This window comes from Hippocampus guttulatus, chromosome 3, assembly GCF_054856545.1.
Source record: "Hippocampus guttulatus isolate MCC_2025c chromosome 3, RoL_Hgut_1.0, whole genome shotgun sequence".
Lineage (NCBI taxonomy): Eukaryota > Metazoa > Chordata > Actinopteri > Syngnathiformes > Syngnathidae > Hippocampus > Hippocampus guttulatus.
Window position 1 is genome coordinate 5,905,524 of NC_141263.1, and position 20,381 is coordinate 5,925,904.

General features: G+C 42.2%; 1 protein-coding gene across 1 annotated transcript in view; it reads left to right on the forward strand.

Moving 5' to 3' along the window:
- Positions 1–17,013, forward strand: part of otog (otogelin) — a 50,102-nt gene extending 33,089 nt beyond the window's left edge. Inside the window, exons 39-57 of the mRNA XM_086107735.1 lie at positions 225–376; positions 450–539; positions 643–829; positions 2,731–2,951; positions 3,224–3,362; positions 4,243–4,431; positions 4,512–4,721; positions 4,819–4,923; positions 6,088–6,192; positions 6,312–6,413; positions 7,393–7,491; positions 7,635–7,675; positions 8,391–8,508; positions 8,892–9,076; positions 9,472–9,576; positions 9,652–9,771; positions 10,204–10,249; positions 13,593–13,672; positions 15,452–17,013. Of these exons, the coding sequence (XP_085963861.1) occupies positions 225–376; positions 450–539; positions 643–829; positions 2,731–2,951; positions 3,224–3,362; positions 4,243–4,431; positions 4,512–4,721; positions 4,819–4,923; positions 6,088–6,192; positions 6,312–6,413; positions 7,393–7,491; positions 7,635–7,675; positions 8,391–8,508; positions 8,892–9,076; positions 9,472–9,576; positions 9,652–9,771; positions 10,204–10,249; positions 13,593–13,672; positions 15,452–15,652 (2,495 nt within the window). The 3' untranslated portion in view covers positions 15,653–17,013. The remainder of the gene's footprint in view (positions 1–224; positions 377–449; positions 540–642; positions 830–2,730; positions 2,952–3,223; positions 3,363–4,242; positions 4,432–4,511; positions 4,722–4,818; positions 4,924–6,087; positions 6,193–6,311; positions 6,414–7,392; positions 7,492–7,634; positions 7,676–8,390; positions 8,509–8,891; positions 9,077–9,471; positions 9,577–9,651; positions 9,772–10,203; positions 10,250–13,592; positions 13,673–15,451) is intronic.
- Positions 17,014–20,381: the final 3,368 nt, after the last annotated feature.

The window sequence follows — 20,381 nt, forward strand, 5'->3', positions numbered from 1 at the left end:
AAAACTGAAGGGACACTTCTTGAATATTTATTTTTCAGTGATGAAGGGTTTGGTAAATGTGTATATGAACTGGTTGTGTTCAGTGCCTCTAATAAGGTTAAGAACCACTGATTTAGATATAATCCAGTGTTAAGTACGCAAGAGTCATTGTAATTTAATTTGTAGATTCCATTCCTTCACTTCAAAGAAAACATTATGTCACTATTTCATTGTTTCTATTCCAGGTCGCTGTTCTGTGTTTCCAGACTTGAATGTGATCACGTTTGATGGAAACAGTGTTGCCATCTATAAAGCGGCCTGGTTCATAGTCACTAAGCTACCCAATGAGACTGTCAGCGTTCTGATACAGGAGTGCCCTGATGCATCCGATTCGCCAGTAAGCCACTTTCATACTTTTACTGTCAATTAAATGTAAATCACTTTATAAAATGTGAACGTTCTTTTTAAAGCTTAGGTGGAATTTTACAAGCCTGTGTCTAGTGGCACTCAACATCACCCACAATTCCAACCACATCATCATTGACAGGCTCCTAAGGAGGGTAGGACTCTTTGCTTTGTATGTAGTAGCTTACGCATGAGGACAGTAATGCTCCGGTGTGAAATCAGTCACTAACCTGAGCAAATTGCACACTTTTCCCACAGCTCAATGTCAACTCACGGTATGCCAGGCCTCGTTTTAAAAAGTTTGGTTTTGAGATCCACGACACGGGCAACATGTATCTGATCCGAAGCCCGGCTGGTCTCCAGCTACAGTGGTATCACAGCACTGGAATGATGGTGATCGACAGTGACAGCCCCAGCAAGAAGCTACCCACTAGGGGCCTTTGTGGTATGAACTGTTTAAATAGTAAATTTTTAAATAGTGTATGCAACATGGCATTTCTTTTTGCCAAGTCCACACAATGCCAAGATCAATGTTCAAAGCTAGAAAATCGATTTAGAGATTGTTTTATTTGTTTTTATGGATGATTATCACGATCAAAGACAAATAAAAAAATGGATAAATGTTAGCTCAAGTAATACTTTTCTTTCCCTCTGAAGGTAAATGGTTGAAGTGAAAGAATGTTGAATAAGGCTGGGTAAGGACTCAGATTGCTAAAAATCGGTTTGATTCACCAGGACATGATTCAATTCCATGTGCGATCTTATGATTCACTTTGATTGATTTTCAATTCAGTTTAGGATTTCACGCGGTACCAAATTTAACTTTCATCTGGAAATATTAATAATATAATATACAACATGTAAAACACAAATGGCGGCCCAGTGGTTAGCGCGTCAACCTCACAGTGCAGAGGTCGTGAGTTCGATCCCGGCACCGGTCTTCCTGTGTGGAGTTTGTATGTTCTCCCCGGGCCTCTGTGGGTTTTCTCCGGTACTCCGGTTTCCTTCCCCATTCCAAAAACATGCATGGCAGACTGAACACTCAAAATTGTCCCTAGGTGTGAATCTGAGCATTCAGGGTGCCCCCCGCCTACTGCCCGAAGATGGCTGGGATAGGCTCCAGCACCGCCCGCGACCCTTGTGAGGATAAAGTGGATCAGAACATGCATGGATGGATGGATAAAATACAAATATTTACATCAAGAATTGAACCCAATGCAGTTACATTAATCATATGTTTTATTGAACATTAACAAAATAGTAAATAGTAATTAATGCCAACCACCGGTTAGGCTGTGTAAATCAAGTGGCCAAAACACACTATAAACTCAGGACATTCTCATTCCTCTGACTGTCTCACAAAGTTTCAGTTCCTTGCTGTTTTTAATGTAAAAACTTCCGACATCTGCCTTTAAGGTTGTTGGTACTGGTTTTCAGTGCTTCCGCCATGTTGTTTTGCTACGCTTCTCGTGCAATGGCGAGGCCTCATGTGACATGAGTATTCACATGAATTTATGGGGCGGCCCGGTAGTCCAGTGGTTAGCACGTCGGCTTCACAGTGCAGAGGTACCGGGTTCAATTCCTGCTCCGGCCTCCCTGTGTGGAGTTTGCATGTTCTCCCCGGGCCTGCGTGGGTTTTCTCCGGGTGCTCCGGTTTCCTCCCACATTCCAAAAACATGCATGGCAGGCTGATTGGACGCTCTAAATTGTCCCTAGGTGTGAGTGTGGGCGTGAATGGTTGTTCGTCTCTGTGTGCCCTGCGATTGGCTGGCAACCGATTCAGGGTGTCCCCCGCCTACTGCCCGAAGACGGCTGGGATAGGCTCCAGCACCCCCCGCGACCCTAGTGAGGATCAAGCGGTTCGGAAAATGGATGGATGGATGGATGAATTTATGGGGAAAAAGATTGATTTAAAAGAATGATTTATCATAACAGCTCGGATCACAGGCTGCAATTTCAAACATGCAGATCATGTGCCACTGTAGGTTAAAGGTGGCCTGCTTTTAGTGTGAAACTGAAACGGACAGGATGCTTTGGGTGCTGTGTGCACTAGCACAAAAATAAATAATTTTAGTAACATGCATAGAGAGACACAAATCTTTTTTTTTTTCATTTCCCGCTACATCCCTCGCTAGCAGTCATTCGTGATCGACACATTGGGCATTCCTGCCCTAATCTATCTGCTTTTGAGTAATTTATGAGACCAAATTTATCTCAGACTCTCTCATCAAGGTTATGATTGTTGAGTAGTTATCGCAACTCTTCATTATCAATCATTGAAACACATAACCTTGGCAGTAGAACATAGCGCTTGCGCACTGTATTTATTCCCGCCTTACCCTTTAGGTTTCTGTGATGGAGACCCAAGTAATGACCTGACTCTGGCCAATGGCACCGCTGTGGGGAGGAATGAGGATCCATCGGCATTCATCGACAGCTGGCAGGTTCCCAACACCACCAGCTATGTCAGTCATAGTCGGCGGAGAGAGTTCAATTGCTCCACCAGTGACTGCTCCCGGTGCCTGGTCATGCTGCAGAAACCGGCCTTCTTCCCATGCCACGCCTATGTAGGTTTACGCATTTATTAAGTCATTTACTATGTTGTTGTGCTTTCTCAGCCTAAATTGGACGAACCAGTCGGACGATTCACCACATTATGAAATCAAGCGATTACCAGTTTGTGTGGTGGCCCACAAGGGACAGACAAACCTGGACCTCCAAGGGGGGGCGGGGTATGATCCTTCTTGGATCAAAATGATGATCGAGTGATCGAGATCAAAAGGTTGATGGGCATTATCTTTAACCAAAGCTGAATGAAATCATGTTTTTCTTTTTCTAGGTCTCCCCAAGTACTTTTTGTGAGGTTTGGGTCCGAGATGTGGAGTATGTGAACAACCAGTGTGTGGCACTGGCTGCCTACGTAGCCTCTTGCCACAAATTCAACGTCTGTATCGAGTGGAGGAGAACAGATTTCTGTCGTAAGATTGAACCCTCAAAACACATTCACCGTTTTTCAACCATAATTGGGATTTTCAAAGCATTTGTGTCAGCAAAAAGATAACATAAACATGTTTTCACTGATTTTGAAAGAATCTGGAATCTGTTTTCCAAAATGAAGGCCTTAGTTATTCTTTTAAAGTACATTTAAACCGTAAATCCACCGTTCAAACTGGGGTGATCTTCAAATGGCGCATCCTGTTGTTTTCACAAGTGTGATTGACACTAGAGGCAAGGTGGGTGAAGTGTCTTGCCCCAGGATACAATGATTGATGAATCAGACAGAGCGGGATTTGAACAGACAAACCTTCGGTCACTGGACGGCACTCTTTAGCTCCCGAGCCATGGTCGAACCCCCCATGTCAGCATTTAATTTTCTTTCAGTACTATCTGCCAGCTGCAATCATGCAAATCCTAAAATGTGAGAATAAGGGATAATGGATAGCTTGTGAAATAATTACAAGCCCACACTGCCTGTTTCTTGTGGTCATATTGAGGCAGCATGGCTGAGTGGTAAAGGTTGTCTCTCAACCCAGAGGTTGGGGGTTCAATGCCCGGCCTTTGCGACCTTGTCGGTGTACTTGAGCAAGGAACTGAATGTCCAGTTGGTCCTGATGCTGCGTCATCAGTAAGTAACTGAAGAAACAGTGTAAAGCCCTTTGAGTACCAAAGGTAGAAAGCACTCTAGAAAAGTGACAGCACATTTACCATTTACATTTAGTGAATGATGGGTCTTCAAAAAACTCGATCAACGCGGCTGTTAAAAAAAAAACATACAGGTAGCATTTTCTCTTTTTATTCCCAGAAACGCTGTCCAGTACATTTCCTTTGTGTAAACAGATCTCATCTCTCTTCCTGTAGCCTTCACGTGCCCCGAAACTCTGCGCTATCAAGCCTGTCTGCCGGCCTGCACGTCTCAGTCATGTCCCAACCAGGATTTTGACTTAGAACCAGCCCACTGCTCAGGCCTTACCGAGGGCTGTGCCTGCCCCGAAGGAACTGTGCTCCATCGGCCATACACTTCCCTCTGCATACCCTCCAGCAAGTGTGGTAAGAGCCCCTAATATCGGTCTGTTTGGGGGAAAATGGCACGTAAGCACTTGGAGTCGTCAATTGTGATGTTTGTGTAGCCTGCACTGACAGTTCTGAGGTTCCACGTGCACACGGCGAAGTGTGGAAGGCCTCGAAGGACTCCTGCTGTATGTTCCGCTGCGACAAGGACACAGTCATCCCTGTGGAGTACAACTGTTCCACCACCACGGCGCCTGTGTGCCAGCGAACAGGGGAGGTCGTTGTCAGCCTGGCGGATGACACCAATTGCTGCCCCCGAAAAGTCTGTGGTAAGGCCGCAGAGGAGCTTTTGAGTGTGGCCCACCGGTGCAGCATGGAGATCAGCAATCTATTAAAAAGATAAGATGATGTCATCTGACCCTGCAGTGTGTAATCTGACTCATTGTGAGCTCCTGCCTCCGGACTGTAACTATGGGGAGAAGCTGGTGTCATACTACCAAAAGGACTCGTGCTGTCCAGATTACGTGTGTGGTGAGTACACAGTGACAACCTCTTGACCAAATATAAGCCCAGTGCTGGCCAATTAATCAATTTTATCCGTTAATTTCGGATATTTAGTAGCTTCCATAGTTCAAAGTACGTCTCTACTGACTTGCGCTGCTGACCTTAACCACGTGGTTACGAACAGAGAGGAGCTAGTTTCGTAAAGCAGAGTCAGAAAAAAAATATTTGTACTATTTCTTAAATTCAAGTTAATCCAAGGTCATGCGCAAAAAACAAAAAAACAAAACTTGAATTAAGAACGAAACTGTTTCAAAGCTTGTCTGAAATCAAGCAAATCCCAGAAGGCAAAAAATAAAAAATAAAAAGCAAAACTGTTTTTGAATAATGCTATTTGTTGTTTTCTATAAGCAAAGAGGAGAAAATTAGTAAAATGAGAAATGGTATTTTTCTGAAAATTCTATTATAAGGCCACATCACCCAGTCCAAAGTCCTTCATTAAAGAACTCAACAGGACTGCCTTAACGGAGGTCGATTGGTCCCAGTACCAGTGCGAACATTTGTTAGCAACTGAATTTATCGCACAAGCATTGTTTATTCAAAATAAAATATTCTGGAGAGCAGAGGTTTTCTACTTGTCTCTTCCTGGGATGTATTTTGCTAGTATTAATACCCCAAATAATTTATTCCTCAAAAGCAGACATTTCACTTCTACGTCTGCATTGAGCAAGTGATGTAACAGCTGAATATATAAATATAAGATATCACAATGACGACACTACCTATCAGGGTCCCTCTTTTATCCTGAACGCTGCAATATAACTTTGGGTCATGTAGTTCACTGTCTTGCCTCAGAACAGCGACACCAACTATTAGCTCTGCAGAACATTTTTAGTGCTGCTTTTCAAAATGCATATTTTCAGAACAGGTCTTTGACACGAACGTACTGATTCCATCTTCTTTTACTTTATTTGCTATCGGTCACGTATATTAAATGGTTAAGACTCATTGGTGCAGGACACGTGCTTGTTGATCCTAAGAGAATGTTTTTAATGCCCACTTCATAATTGAAGCAAGCCTTGACTTCATCAACATTTATATTCTGCATTAAAACAGTTTTGTTCTTGCAAAACTTCCACACGTGTATTGTTAGTCCTTTATCTCGACATTAACGAAATTGGACGTTGGTTACAGAGTGTGATCCCACAAGTTGCGAGGCAGAGATTCCCACCTGTCGAAGTGACCAGTTCTTAATCGCAGCCAGAGCTGATGATAGCTGCTGCCTGACTCACATCTGCGGTAAATATCGACTGTTTCTAAAAACTAATTTTAGAAACTAGTGTCGCAGCAGGAAGGTTTCCTACTGCAATCATTTTTGTGTCGCACATTGTGATTCAATGCGAATGTGTTTCCTGTAGTCTGTTCATCTTGTGTGGACACGCCTCCACTGTGTCGGGATGGGGAAGTTCTGACTGTGAGCCGGGACACTACAGACCGCTGCTGCCCCTCCTACCAATGTGGTCAGCTCACACAACACAAACCACATCTTTTTTTTACTTTCGTCTTTTACGCTTTAACTTTTTTCAGTAACTGCGCAATTCTTTCAAATATTGAAAATGTACACATATGGCTCATGATTAATAATTGTGATGAACCACCGCTATGCAATTTGGATTTGCAAAGTGTGCAAATGACTTTCTCCAGCAAGCGTAAAGCAAGCAAGTAAAACTCAAACTATCCATAATCCACGTTTGTCCATCTTTGCCCCAGAGACTCTCCTCTGAGTTTGTCTGCACACATGACCGGAGGTTAGAGGCCGCCATCCACACCTCTTGCATCTTTGCACAAACTGCACCCTTGAATAAGCCTCATTATGTTATTTCACGAGACTTGGGACTTACTGGGCTAACCTGGGATCTTGGGTATTGTATTTCGTGCCACGTCATGGAAAAATGTGTGTTCGTTTGACACAATAAGTCCTTTGATCTTTGTGTTCTTGAATTCTGAGAAAGGAAAAGTCCACTCTACTTTAACTATAAGTTGGAAGGGCAAACAAGAGAATAATTACGGCGAAAATAAAATAAGAATATACTTAAATAATAGCAATTAAAAACAGAAAAATCAAAACAAATACCGGCTGTTCCTACAAAGCTGTACATCAAGCAAGAATGGGAAAGAATTCCACCTACAAAGCTTCAACAATCAGTGTCCTCAGTTCCCAAACCTTTATTGAATGTTGTTAAAAGACAAGGTGACGTAACACAGTGGCAAACATCATGGCCCTGTCTTAGCTTTTTTGGAACGCGTGATAGCCATAAAAATCTGAGTTGATGATTATTTGCTTCAAGACCGTAGAGTGTATCAGTTTGACCGTTAAATATCTTGTCTTTGTCGTGTATTCAATTAAATATACGTTGAGCATGATTTGCAAATCATTGTATGAATGTCCCGACTTCATTACAATCGCGTGTATTTGTGTGCGTGTGTGTTTGTGTGTAGTATGTGAGCCCTCCAGGTGTTCTCAGCTCAGCTGCCCGTTTGGGATGTCACTGGTGTCAGTGTCCAGTTCAGATCAATGCTGTCCCAACTACACATGCGGTACAGCATGCAAGATATAAAATAGATGATATTATCTTAAAACTATCATGATCCGTTGCATTGACAGTAGGATTCTCTTACTATTGTACATTGCCTGATCCTTTAAATATTTCCACCCCTGATGTCATCTTTTCTGTTTTCAGTGTGTTCCTGTGACCAGATTACGCCCCCTAAATGTGAACTGGTGTGTTCAAGTTGTTAAATTCAGTTGTTGTTTTTTTTAAGTATCTATCTATTACGGAAGGTATGAGCTATATGTGAGTTGTTTAAATATCGCCTTTGATAATATTTCATCAGCGATCTCCAAGCATTTTGCCGGACCAGTGTCAGGTTTTGAATTTTTTTGGACGTATCGAATAAGTGGTTCCTAAAATGGTTGGCTGGTATAAAAACATGCAACAAACTTGGAAGCAAATTATTCAAAACACAACTCACTATTAAGCTTGATTTAGTTGCTGTAATTAATTTTGTTTCTTCAAAATGAGCCGGTCCCATCTTGAGGTATATTTTAATTTCTCCCAAAAAAGCTCCCATGGCTTGTCTTTGCCAGGATTAATGTCAATCGCTTGGCCTCGATGTGCTGAAGCAGATTTGATGGCTTTAAAGCCTCCTTTGGGAACCTTTCGCCACGTATCACGTGGAGGTTTTTTTTTTTTTTTTTTTTGGTGCAAGGTATCGTCTCATTATTTGGTCCGTTCCCCTTTTCGAAGAAACTGTCTCGACACATTTGTTTTTTTACTCTGAGTTGAGGGTTGTGACAGGCACAGGTACATGCATCGGATTTCCAGAACAATAATTCTTTCAGACGCTGATGAGAAACTATAAATAATGAAATAAAAAGAAGACAATATTTTTTGTTCAGTCACGCTGCGCAAATGATTTTACAGAGATGCTCACAGTTTATTCAATTTGTAAACTGTGCTTTTGATTGTGTTGTGCAGGGAGAGGTTTCTCAGCTGGAGCAGGCCTTACTGTCTGACTCACAGAATCAATGTGGCTGCAAAAGATACAAGTGTGGTGAGTATTGTTGGTCCAAGTTGGCTCAAAATGTTTCAGATACCCTGTGGAACACCATACATGAAATGACCGTTGCATCTCACCAGGGGTGTGGTGGCCTTTAGGATTTTCATGAGTTTCCCAAGTGGCTGGTCCATTTCAGAGATTGTCAAAACCTAACCCCTTCACACCCCATCCCCCATCCACCCCCCAAACTGAGAATTGTCTCACAGGAAGTTGAACTTAAGGTGCACCAAAATCTGGATCATGAACTGGCTTGAAATATTATTATTATTATTTTTTTTTTTTTGGCTTGAAAAATTTGGTCTCAAAATGATGAACAGTTTGGCTCATCTCCAAATCACACTGTATGTCGACCCCCGCAACTGTGGATGTGTGTGCAGTGCGAGAGGCGGTGTGTGTGTACCAGGGCGTGGCACAGGGGGTGCTGCGGCCCGGTCAGACCCTGGTGGAACATCGCGAGGACGGTTTATGTTACAGTCGACAATGCAGCCGCGTCATGGACATGTCAAGTGGTTATCACGTACTGCGGACCAGCACCACCAACTGCTCTGCCCTCTGCCAGCTCGTAAGATATGAACTAGGAACCTTTTTGATGCAGAAAATCCTCACTTGTCTCACAATGAATTAAAAGTAAACCATTTAAAACCTTTTTTTTCTTGGTATTTTACAAAAATATTTTTTGGTCCTCTGTGACTAGGAGCCGGAATTCTGATTTGTAAATTAGGCCTGGTATTTAATGCAATTCTTTGGGTATTTTGGGGAAATATCTATTATTTAATAGCAAGACATTCTGTCTTTGTACACATATTCGACAAGAATTAAATAAAACTTATTCTGTAAGTAAAAAATTTATGTGTTAATAGTTTTCCAAGTAAACATTCGATACGAAAGACTGCTGTTTATTGCGCCATATGACCTTCTATAAAGTTGGATTACCTTCAATGTTAATGTGTGTTGTAGAATCAGATCTATAGCCCTGCAAAAGACCAGTCAACATGCTGTGGTGTTTGTAAGAATATATCCTGCCTCTACACTCATGAGAATGGGTCGACGGTTCTCTATAAGGTGGGCAATGAGTGTCAATACGATCAATACATGTATTATAATATACATTAGTCGTTGATATGAAAGTGTTTCCAGCCAGGGAAATCATGGGTGTCCAACTGCCTCAAGTTTGAATGCACAGACACTAGATCTGGCCCGACAATGATCTCCTACCCCTTCAGCTGTCCCCACGTCAATGAAACAGAGTGTATCAAGGTCAGCATTATCAAACGCACACACACACACACACACACGAGCACGCGCACACACACACACACACACACACACACGCACACACACACACACACACACACACACACACAAATGTCTCATAAACAGTCTGTTGTGTCCATTTGAGTATAGGGTAAAAAAGGCTATCATTATTGTCATTACTGCCATCATTATTTTGATTATTATGACCTGGCAACCAATTCACAGGGTGCCCTGCCTCTCCCCCAAATTCAGCTGGGAGAGGCTCCTGCTCGCTCACTCATGACCCAAATGAGGATGAGTGGTATGGTTGGATGAGCTGATTTCTATTGTTACCCTTTATAAACAACAGTCAGTTCCACCCCTTGAAATGACACCAATGATCAACTGTGTTATTGTTGCGGTGATTCATGACTTTTGCTCTCTTTTTGCACTCAGATTGGAGGAACTGTCGTAAGTTACATGGACGGATGTTGCAAGACATGTGAGTTTGTGGTGTGAGCATAGCACAGCTGTAATGTCCTGTAGTTAGTTTAGAGTCATAGGCTGCAGCTGTCACTCGCCTGTCGCCGAGCATTCCTCCAACACAATATTCTCCCGAGCCGTTTAAATTCCCCGCCACAAAGGTCAAAATTGTCTCTGGTTTTGCCGTCGCGATTGTCTTCTGAGTATTCACATTAGTGTGCTTTTGTCAGTGTACTTTTCAGTGAAAGCAACAGGCTGCTGTTTTAAAATCGTCACTGAAAAGCACCTGAAAACATGAAAGTGGCTTAGTGGTTGATGTGCTGCAGCTTATCAACATGTACAAATCCCACCAGGTACTGGATTCCTTCTCTTCCCTTTCCCTCTTAGCTCCCTGACTCCCACAGTAAACACAAACTGTGAACGAGGTACCAACAACACTAGGATGACCAGTGCAATTGTTGATATTCAACAATGTACTCCCTCCCTCCATGATGTTACTGATATAACACACCGAACGTTTGATTGCAACCTCCGGGTCCCAAGCAGGACAGTCCTCTCAAATGTGATCTGATTTCAGACTTACTGTAGTAGAAACTGCATGCAACACACACACACACACACACGCACACACACACACACACACACACACACACAAACTCCCAAAAAACCTGAAGAGTATTTGCTGCACAGTCAACCCCCATTCATCGCAAGGAATGTTTTTTTTTCCAGATCATCCGCAATAGGTGAAAATCCACCTTTGAGAGAGACCTTTTTTTTCCTCGCCCCGTGCTCAACAAAATATTCATTAAAACATAGTTTTCCAAATGAAACCTCGTTTCAAGCTCTTTGTATATTTAAACACCAAAATGTTCAACAAAACGATATAATCACAGCTGCCAACTAATCCGGATTGTCCACATTTGGACCTGAACACAACTTTGTTTCGGCAGGACCATGTGGAGTTCCAGATAGTTAAAAATAAAAAAATAAAAAAAGCATGGGTCACAAAAGGTTGAAAACAAGCAAAAATACTTAATGTGCAACGTGCAGTGAGACGGACTTCATATGAAGCACATTATTCAATTTCCAGTTCTCACATGCACCGGCGCACCTTTTATGTCAATCTGACAATATGGTTTTATACAGAAAGCATGCACCTCTAGATTTGGACTTACCTCTATACTGGAAAAACACATGAAAGCTTAATTGCTTCAAAATCTGTAATGCAGCTGTGGCGCAAATGATGAACCATGGGGTTATTGTATTTCTCATGAAAATATACATGACAGTACAGCTAAGGCTGTTATAACAATAAACACACTATTTACCTTGTTCTACATGACAGCATGACTATGGAGTATGCATGGGTTTCTTACAGAATATTTGGTTTGCTGCTCGAAATGAGGTGGCTGTCCTTTTAGAGACCTAAAAAGAGAGGTCACACATGAGAGGACTGCAACATGTACAGGACATATGTGTGTTCTGCCTTCCCTATCTGTACACAAAACTACATTCGCTCCACATTTAGCACTGTCTGGGCAGTGCATTGTTGATTGCCAACAATGTGCTGTTGGTAGAGGCCCAGTAGTTGGCCTTAGATGTCTGCATGTCCTCAATAGTAAATAGTGACGTGGGTTGTGGGTTTGTGCTCATTTTTCCCAAGTAGGTGCTCTAGACGGTTGGCTTGCTGCTGCATTTTTCCACCAAATTGTTGGGAAACTAAGCTGTTATGTGACACATTGTGCTACCCAAGTTCAATGGCCTTCCGAGAGCTAGATTCACTCTTTCTCACAGACAACATGTACATGTAGACCTGCCCTGATGTTTCTATTCAACAAAACAAGCACACTTTTTAACCGCTGCAATTCAAATCATACAATATATAGTTGATTATATCAACAACCATGATGTTTCATGCCTGTGTTATAACCTGATCTTTAGACTACAATAGAGTAGAATGTATTTTAACCAGCCTTTATGATACTTCAACGCGGCAATTTCCAGTTTGGTGCATACCGGTACACGCAAATAAAACTTCTAATAACAATATGATGCACCAAAGCACCCCATATAAAAAGACATTTAAAAGTACACATTGTCATCTAAATATTACACTGAATTGACCAATGTATGTCACTGGCACAAACAATTATCTTTTTAGATTCAAATAATATCATCGTAAAGCATTTGTGCAAAAGACACTCACTGTGGATGACTTTCATGACAGTCACCTTGTGGGAGCTCGAGTCCCTGTGACTCCCACATAACACAAACCTTGACTGTGCCCAACTCTTGACAGAAGGAGTTCACAGAGTTGATTCTGCCCGATGCTCTATTTAAAGCCGATCTACAAGGATGAAATATTTTCACACAAAATAGAAGTGTCCTTCGTTTAACCGCCCTTGGCAATTTATATATATATATATATATTTATATATATATATACAGGTATATAAATAAAAAGAGCTGCAAAAGGCAAGATTTTTATGGAAACTGCCAGAGTTATTGATTTTAGTTTTATTGGTATACAAATAATTATTTGATCTAATTTTTGAAAATCACAGACATGACTACAGTCTCTTAATAGCTTGAGCGGTCAGCAGGTCCGAGACACATTGAGTACATCTATCATCACTCAGAGACAAATGCGGCTCTGGCATCATCACTGAAGCACTTTAACCTGCTGTGACGGCGGTTGGAACAAAGCAAGCTTGTCTGTCTTTCATGGTTATGTCACAGAATTAAATAGATTGACGTTGCGATTAGTCTTCTATCCGTCACTGGCACTTTGATAGCGACAGGATGTTTTTTGCTGTGGTTCATGTGACTGAAAGTGAAAAGGCTAAATCAAAAATAGCACAACTGACATCCTCAAGGTCATCAGGGTCCAGGACTAACATCTCAACAGCCATATTATACTCGATTTAAATCACCCTCCCTACCCCCAAAACATTCCTGGGTAACCATGACAGATGTTGACCATCAATGTATGTGGAAGCAAACAAACACAGTGAATACAAAAATCATGCATATGCAGCATATACGCTCTTCCTAATTACTAAAACACACAATCTTAAATTTATTGGTATGTACCACTGATTTAATGTTTCTAATTTTCATTTACCTTAAGCACGAAGCAAGTGTTTTTATGGTCTAGCTCGTTCATTTTATAAATGTCCTTCCTCATCGAAATCATTCAATCCTGCAGCTTTTGCATGATTGTGAACATCAGTGTGCTCTTCTTCCTCCTCTCTTTTTGAAGCACCCCTTCCTCAAGGTGATTGCTGTGTCACAGGCGAGGGTGCTGTGTGTGTTGTGTTTGTGCCAATTGGGTTTGGTTTGGTCTGTCTATGTTTGAACAGGCAAAGAAGATGGCAAGTCGTGTCAGAAGGTGACAGTGAGGATGACTATCAGGAAGAATGACTGTCGCAGTAACAGACCGGTATGTTTCATGCCTGTGTCTCTCTCACTCACTCACACACACCATGAGATGAGAGTTTTTGTTTTAATACCATTGCCACTACCACTACATCTACAACTACTACTACGACTACTACGACTCCTACCACCACCACTACTACCACTACCGCTCCTACCTTTACTTCTACCATACCAAACCATTTCCTACCCCTTATCTGGGGTTCGGGTCGCAGAGAAAGCAGCTTTAGCATGGAAGCCCACACTTCCCTCTCCCCAGCTCGTTCCCAGGCCAAACAGGGAGACAGTCTCTCCAGCATGTCCTGGGTCGTCTCGGGGGCGTTTTGCCAGTGGGACATGCCCAAAAGACCTCACCAAGGAGGCCTCCAGGAGGCATCCTAATCAGATGCCCGAGCCACTTCATCAGGTTCTTCTCAATGTGGAGGAGTAGTGGCTCGACTCTGAGTCCTTCCCGAATGACCGAGAATCTCACCCAATCTCTAAGGGAAAGCCCGGACGCCCTGCTGAGGTTTCCCATTTCGGCAACTTGTATCCAGGATCTTGTTCTTTCGTGGGAGTAGGAATATAGATCGACCGGTAGATTGACAGCTTCGCCTTTCTGCACAGCTCCTTCTTTACCCAACAGACCGATATAGAGTCAACATCACAGCCTGTCGATCTCACGCCCCATTCCACCCTCACTTGTAAACAAGACCCAGAGACACTTCAAATCATCCACTTGTGGCAGGATCTCATCATCTGCGAAAAGCAGAGATGCAATACTGAGGCCACCAAAGCGGACCCCCACAAGGCCTGCACTTCGAAATTCTGTCCATAAAAGTTAGGAACAGGACCTGTAACAAAGGGCAGCCTTGGCAGAGTCCATCTCACTCGAGAAACAAATCCGGCTTACTGCTGGCAATGGGGACCAAACACTGGCATCGGTGGTACAGGGACTGTACAGCCCCTATCAGGGGGCTCGGAACGCCATACTCTCGAAGTGCCTCGCATAGAACTCCCTGCTTTCTCCAAGTCCACAAAACACCTAAAGACTGGTTGGGCGAACTCCCATGCCTATCCGAGGAACCTGCTGAGCGTGTAGAGCTGGTCCACTGTTCCACGGCCAGGACGAAAACCGCATTGCTCCTCCTGAATCTGAGATTCGACCTCCCGATGGACCCTCCTCTTCAGCACCCTCGAATAGAATGGAGGCTGAGGTCCCCCTTCTTTCAAAGAGGGACCACCACCCCGGTCTACCAATCTAGAGGCCCTGCCCCTGATGTCCATGCGGAGTTGTAGAGGCGTACTTGTACTTTTAAGAAACATTTCTAAATGCACGTATGACAATGTTGACTATCTGTACCTTTGTTTTAAATGTGATGTTCTCATAGCTGCATAGTATTAGTTGTTGACTGAAAATTAAGAGATTAACAATGTGGTGATTGATGTTTGTTATTGTAGTTTGTACAGGGACATTTAGAAAACCACAGCTACCAGTAAATAACAGCGATGTTCAAAGAATATTTACAGTTCTTGTTTTGAGAATACATTATCCGACAATCTATTGCAAACCACCCCATGCCCCACCGAGACTAGTTACCATTGAAGGCATAAAAAACAGTTTTCAATTAGGAAATGTGCCAAAGAAGTTCCATAGTGTATTGACAAGTATGAATCAATCAATTATTACTTTCATACTTTTATAACATTTGATGAAGTTGTGTTTCAATGTCAAGTTGACTTCACATTTTTACTGTAACATCTGTACCAAACACAATCATTAGTGGTTGCTTCTGTCCTGTAGGTCAACATTGTGTCATGTGACGGCAAGTGTCCGTCTGCCAGCATCTACAACTACAACATCAACACGTACGCTCGTTTCTGCAAGTGTTGTCGGGAGATGGGGCTGCAGCGGCGCTCTGTGCAGCTCTACTGCAGTGGCAACTCCACCTGGGTCAGCTACAGCATTCAAGAGCCCACCGATTGCTCCTGCCAGTGGTCCTAGAACGCATATTGCAACTACCCCCCCATGACGCACAGGTTCAGGTCCTACCTACAGACCCTCAGCAGAGTATATCAAACAATCTTCTGGCTGTCATTATACTGTGCAAAAAAAGTTGTTGCATCTCTGGCAGGGAAGTGATCGGTGCAGAAGCATCGAGCTGGCAGCTGCAAACACATAGCGCACTGTGACATTTGACCTCCGACCTCCAAAGGGCTAGAGAGAGACACATTTACATTGCAGGGATAGAAATAGTCACAGAAAAGAATAGTTAAAGAGGACCCCCACCACTGCCCCCCACCACCCCCAAAACAACGACTTATGCTTCATTGATAAACTTTAAGAGAAGTGATCCGGGAAGGTTGTGTACAGTTTGCATGTTCTCCCCGTGCCTGCGTGGGTTTTCTCCGGGTGCTCTGGTTTCTTCTCCCCATTCCAAAAACATATATGGCAGGTGAATGAAATACGCTAAATTGTCCCTAGGTGTGATTGTGAGTGCAAAAGGTTGTATGTCTCTGTGTGCCCTGCGATTGGCTGGCAACCGATCCAGGATGTCCCCCGCCTACTGCCTGAAGACAGCTGGGATAGACTCCAGCATGAGCACTCTTTTGAGGATAAGTAGATCAGATAATGGATGGATGGATGATACAGGAAGGTGATTGTATGGAAGGTATTCTGAGGAGAGCATCAGGAATGGGAAAAAAAAATCATTATTCCCCTCTATTTTTAGGGCTTGTTCTCCCTTTATATGGAGTTCCTTATATTACCTGGTTCTCACTCTTATTTTTAAAATTGAGCAATTTTCAGTCCCCTATCGTGAGGTAAAAGTTTCAGTTTCTGAGGCAACTGCCAGTTAGGAGTAAATGTCAGAGGAATTAAAAAGGATTCTTTTGCATTTTTATTTGATGAATCTTGTTAAGAGTGCCCCACTGCAGTGTTTACATTTGTTTAAAAATAGGTTAATTTGAGATGTAGATGTTGATATCCGGTAAGTGTGTATACATTTCGAAGACCTTTTAGAAAAATGCTTTGTGATCCATTGTTTGGATTTTTCCTCCTAGTTTTTGGAAATATTGTTTTGCTGTTGTTGTTTTTTTAATGATTTGAAATATCAAATTCCTTGACATTTCACATATATAAAAAATGTATATTTGAAACGGCAATTATTCTCTACTATATTCTATACTATATTACACGAATGATTGTGACTTAACTGATTTAAATCCAGTTGTGCGTCGAGCACTTTATTTATTTGGGACTGACAAAGCATACCGTAATTGCATCCTTGAGCCACCGAGACAAAAATAAGCATTGCAGCTTAGTAAAACACATTTTCATTGAAGGGGATTGTGAATTTGGTTTCATTTCTTTTTTTGTTTTAAGTCTGTGAAGAAAAATAAAAATAAAAAACGCTATAAAAGTATCAAGTATGTTATCGGTCTTTTCATCATAATTCACTTGCTAAATTTCTATTGGTATATATCAACCTCGGGCGGCATGGGTGGCAACTGGTTAGCACGTCGGCCTCACAGTGCAGAGGTCCTCTGTGGAGTTTGCATGTTCTCCCAGTGCCTGCATGGGTTTTCTCTGGGTACTCTTGTTTGCTCTTGTGAGGATAAAGCGGATCGGAAAATGGATCATGCTTTTGCATGGTACACATTTGAGTTCCTTGTAATTATATCCTTATATTTTACTTTGTTCATGCCATTTGAGAAGATGGTGCAGCAAATATTGCTGGTAAGCGAGGCTTTCCCAATTCACTTTTCTATTAAACATTTACCGGTAATTCATTCATTCTACAATGTTCCATGATTGATCCTTTTCAGGGTCACTGACAGGTGCACTGCCAACTATTTGGGCTCCCCGGAAAATAATACTACTTGGGGCTCCATCAATTTAATTGCGCAAATTAAAAATACCATTTGCTAGGGCCCCCATTCATCATCGTTTCTCCTCCTTACGGTTGATTGGGTGAACGGTGGGGGAGGGATTGCCAATCACAGGGCGCATATCGACAAACACTCACTCACATTCACAATCGCACCTATGGGCAATTAAGAGTTTTCAATCAACCTAACATACGGTACAGGTTCTCACCCACGCAAGCATGGGGACCACACACACACACACACACACACACACACACACACACACACCGAAAAGTTCCAAGCCGAGATTCAAACACAGAACCATCTTACTGTGAGGCAGACTGATTTACTGTATTTAACTGCATTAATTAAAACATAAATGTATTCAGTACGCAGCAAACACACAAAAGGAAAAAAAAAGTCAACACTTCTGAACATACTCTAAGCCAGTGGTTCTTAACCTTTTTAGAGGTACCGAACCCCACCAGTTAATATGCACATTCACCGAGTGAGTGAGTGAAAAATAAATCTTTTTATAATTCAAGATATAAAAAACGCATTCATTAAAAACAGAAGTAAATAAAATTTCAGGAGATAAGTATACTTTTTTAAATTTAAATTGTACGACGTACTATCACGACAGTCATATGTTGACTACTCAGCGAACTAAATTTCCCACAGCACTGATTGGACAAGCAATGTCATGTGATCATCTGCAGCCAGTGATGGCCAAGCGGGCATGTCATAACTAATTAACATGTTGAGTCGCATGTGTCTCACCCTGCATGGCAGAGGCTCTGTTGAACCCTTGAGACCAACTCACCAAACCCCTGGGGTTCGATCGAACCCAGGTTAAGAACCACTGCTCTAAGCAAACAACACAAGAGATGAATTTTTAATTTTTTTTAACTCTAAGCAAACACAAGCAAACAACACAACACAGAGTCATGCGCAAATATAATAACCACTAAAGAAGATAATTTTAAGTTTAGCATGGCAAGTATATCAAGAGACCTTCTATTCTTTGGAAGTGTGCCGTTAAAATGAACGTCGGCATAAAAACGTAACATTTCGTATTCAAGGTATAATATGAATTTATTAAGACATTGTCTTGTGGGGTAAATCTTACTTCTGTCATCCATCGGTACAGAAGTGCTAATCACGTCATACATTTCATGTTAGCGTGAGGCTAAGCGGTTCGGGTAAGGGCTGGAAGGAATACAATACAATACAATACATGCCGATTTATATAGCGCTTTCACAAGCGGCAGCTGTAACAAAGCGCTTAACAAAACAGTTAACATAAAGTAAAATAATAAACACAACACATAACATAAAACTCGGACAGTCGTGCAGTCCTAACCACTTTTCCGTCACACGCTTTGTTGTTTGAAGCAGTTTGAGATGAAAGAGGACAGAATCAAAGTGTCCTTTAACCAGTGGATCAGAGACGTCATGCTCAAAATGTGCACACGTCGGCTACAAGCTAAGTTTCAAAGTCAACAAGAAGCTGTAGCATCCATTGACGAAAAAAGAGATTGGTTCACTTCTCCTGTCCCATGGAAATCCATTTCAATTCCAAGCGGCGACTCTCGGTTCCAAATACGCATCGGCGCTCTGCGCCAACGCTCCTCTTTCCTCATCCTCAACTTCAGCAGCCATCCATCCAGCCGCACCAATGCCGACTGTCCCACAGCGCCGACATATCCACTGAACAAAACGGGGTTGTGAAAAATGCTGCCCATTACAGGCGCAAAAAACACAAGCGCCCCAGGTCTGTCCAGCACCGACAGTCAATGGCGCCGACATTCCTCCCAATCAAAATCTGTGCTGGTACAGGCGTGCTGCCGAGAAGGCGCAACCACCAAGCACAGATACTTCTCCTTTGACGAATGTCTTGGCCAAAAAACGCTGAAAACAGTCCATATCAGGTCCTTACGATGAAACAACAAAAAACATGTGACAAAACAAAAAGACAAAAACACCAAAAAAGAACAAAAAAGCAAGGCTCTTGAAGAGCACTTGCCGAAGGCTGCCTACTCGGGCGCCATCTTGAAAAAAATAAATAAATAAATATAGAATAGTAAAATAACATTTAGGAAAAACGCTGAGCCGGAGCAGTGACTGGACTACTACTGTCAGCAGATGTGTCACCTACAAAGTATTTCCATTTGCCTCCTTTTCCGTCACGCAACACAACAATCATCATCAAAACCTCTGACATATCTTCACGGAACATTGGAGTGGATTTGACTCACGGATGATATTGAGGATTTTTCACTCTGACACACAGTCACACCTCACTTAATTTTCAGGAAATATTACAGAGAGGATGTGAGCCATTGGATAAGCTTAATTTCATAATAAATTAGTCATAGCTTCTGATTTTCATTAAAATAAACAAACACGGTCTGCTTAAACTCGCACCACACTCGCATGTTTTCGTATTTATTTTGGACGCACAGATTAAGCATCGCTAATTCTCATGAAATGAGTTAAGTTTGAGGACCAAAGGTCGACATCCTAGCGGGCGAAAAAAACAGAACAACCACAGGAGCAGTCTGCTCATTGTTGTCGCAGCCACCGTTTCACAGTCCCTCAGCATTCAAATCTTTAGTGCTCAGTTTTTGAATTAAACAAAACAAAAAAAAACATGTATCTATCTGCCTTGAATTAAATGCTAGGGTGCGGGTAAATGTATACTGAAAAAAACAATAAATAAATAAAGGCAATTGTTTTTGCTCCCAAAATTGTTTTCACGAACTGAACTCAAAGACCTAAAACCTGTTCACAAAAGGCCTACCAGATTTTCTCTCCATTATTGTTCAGAAATCTGGCTAAACCTTTGCGAGTATTTCTTTGCT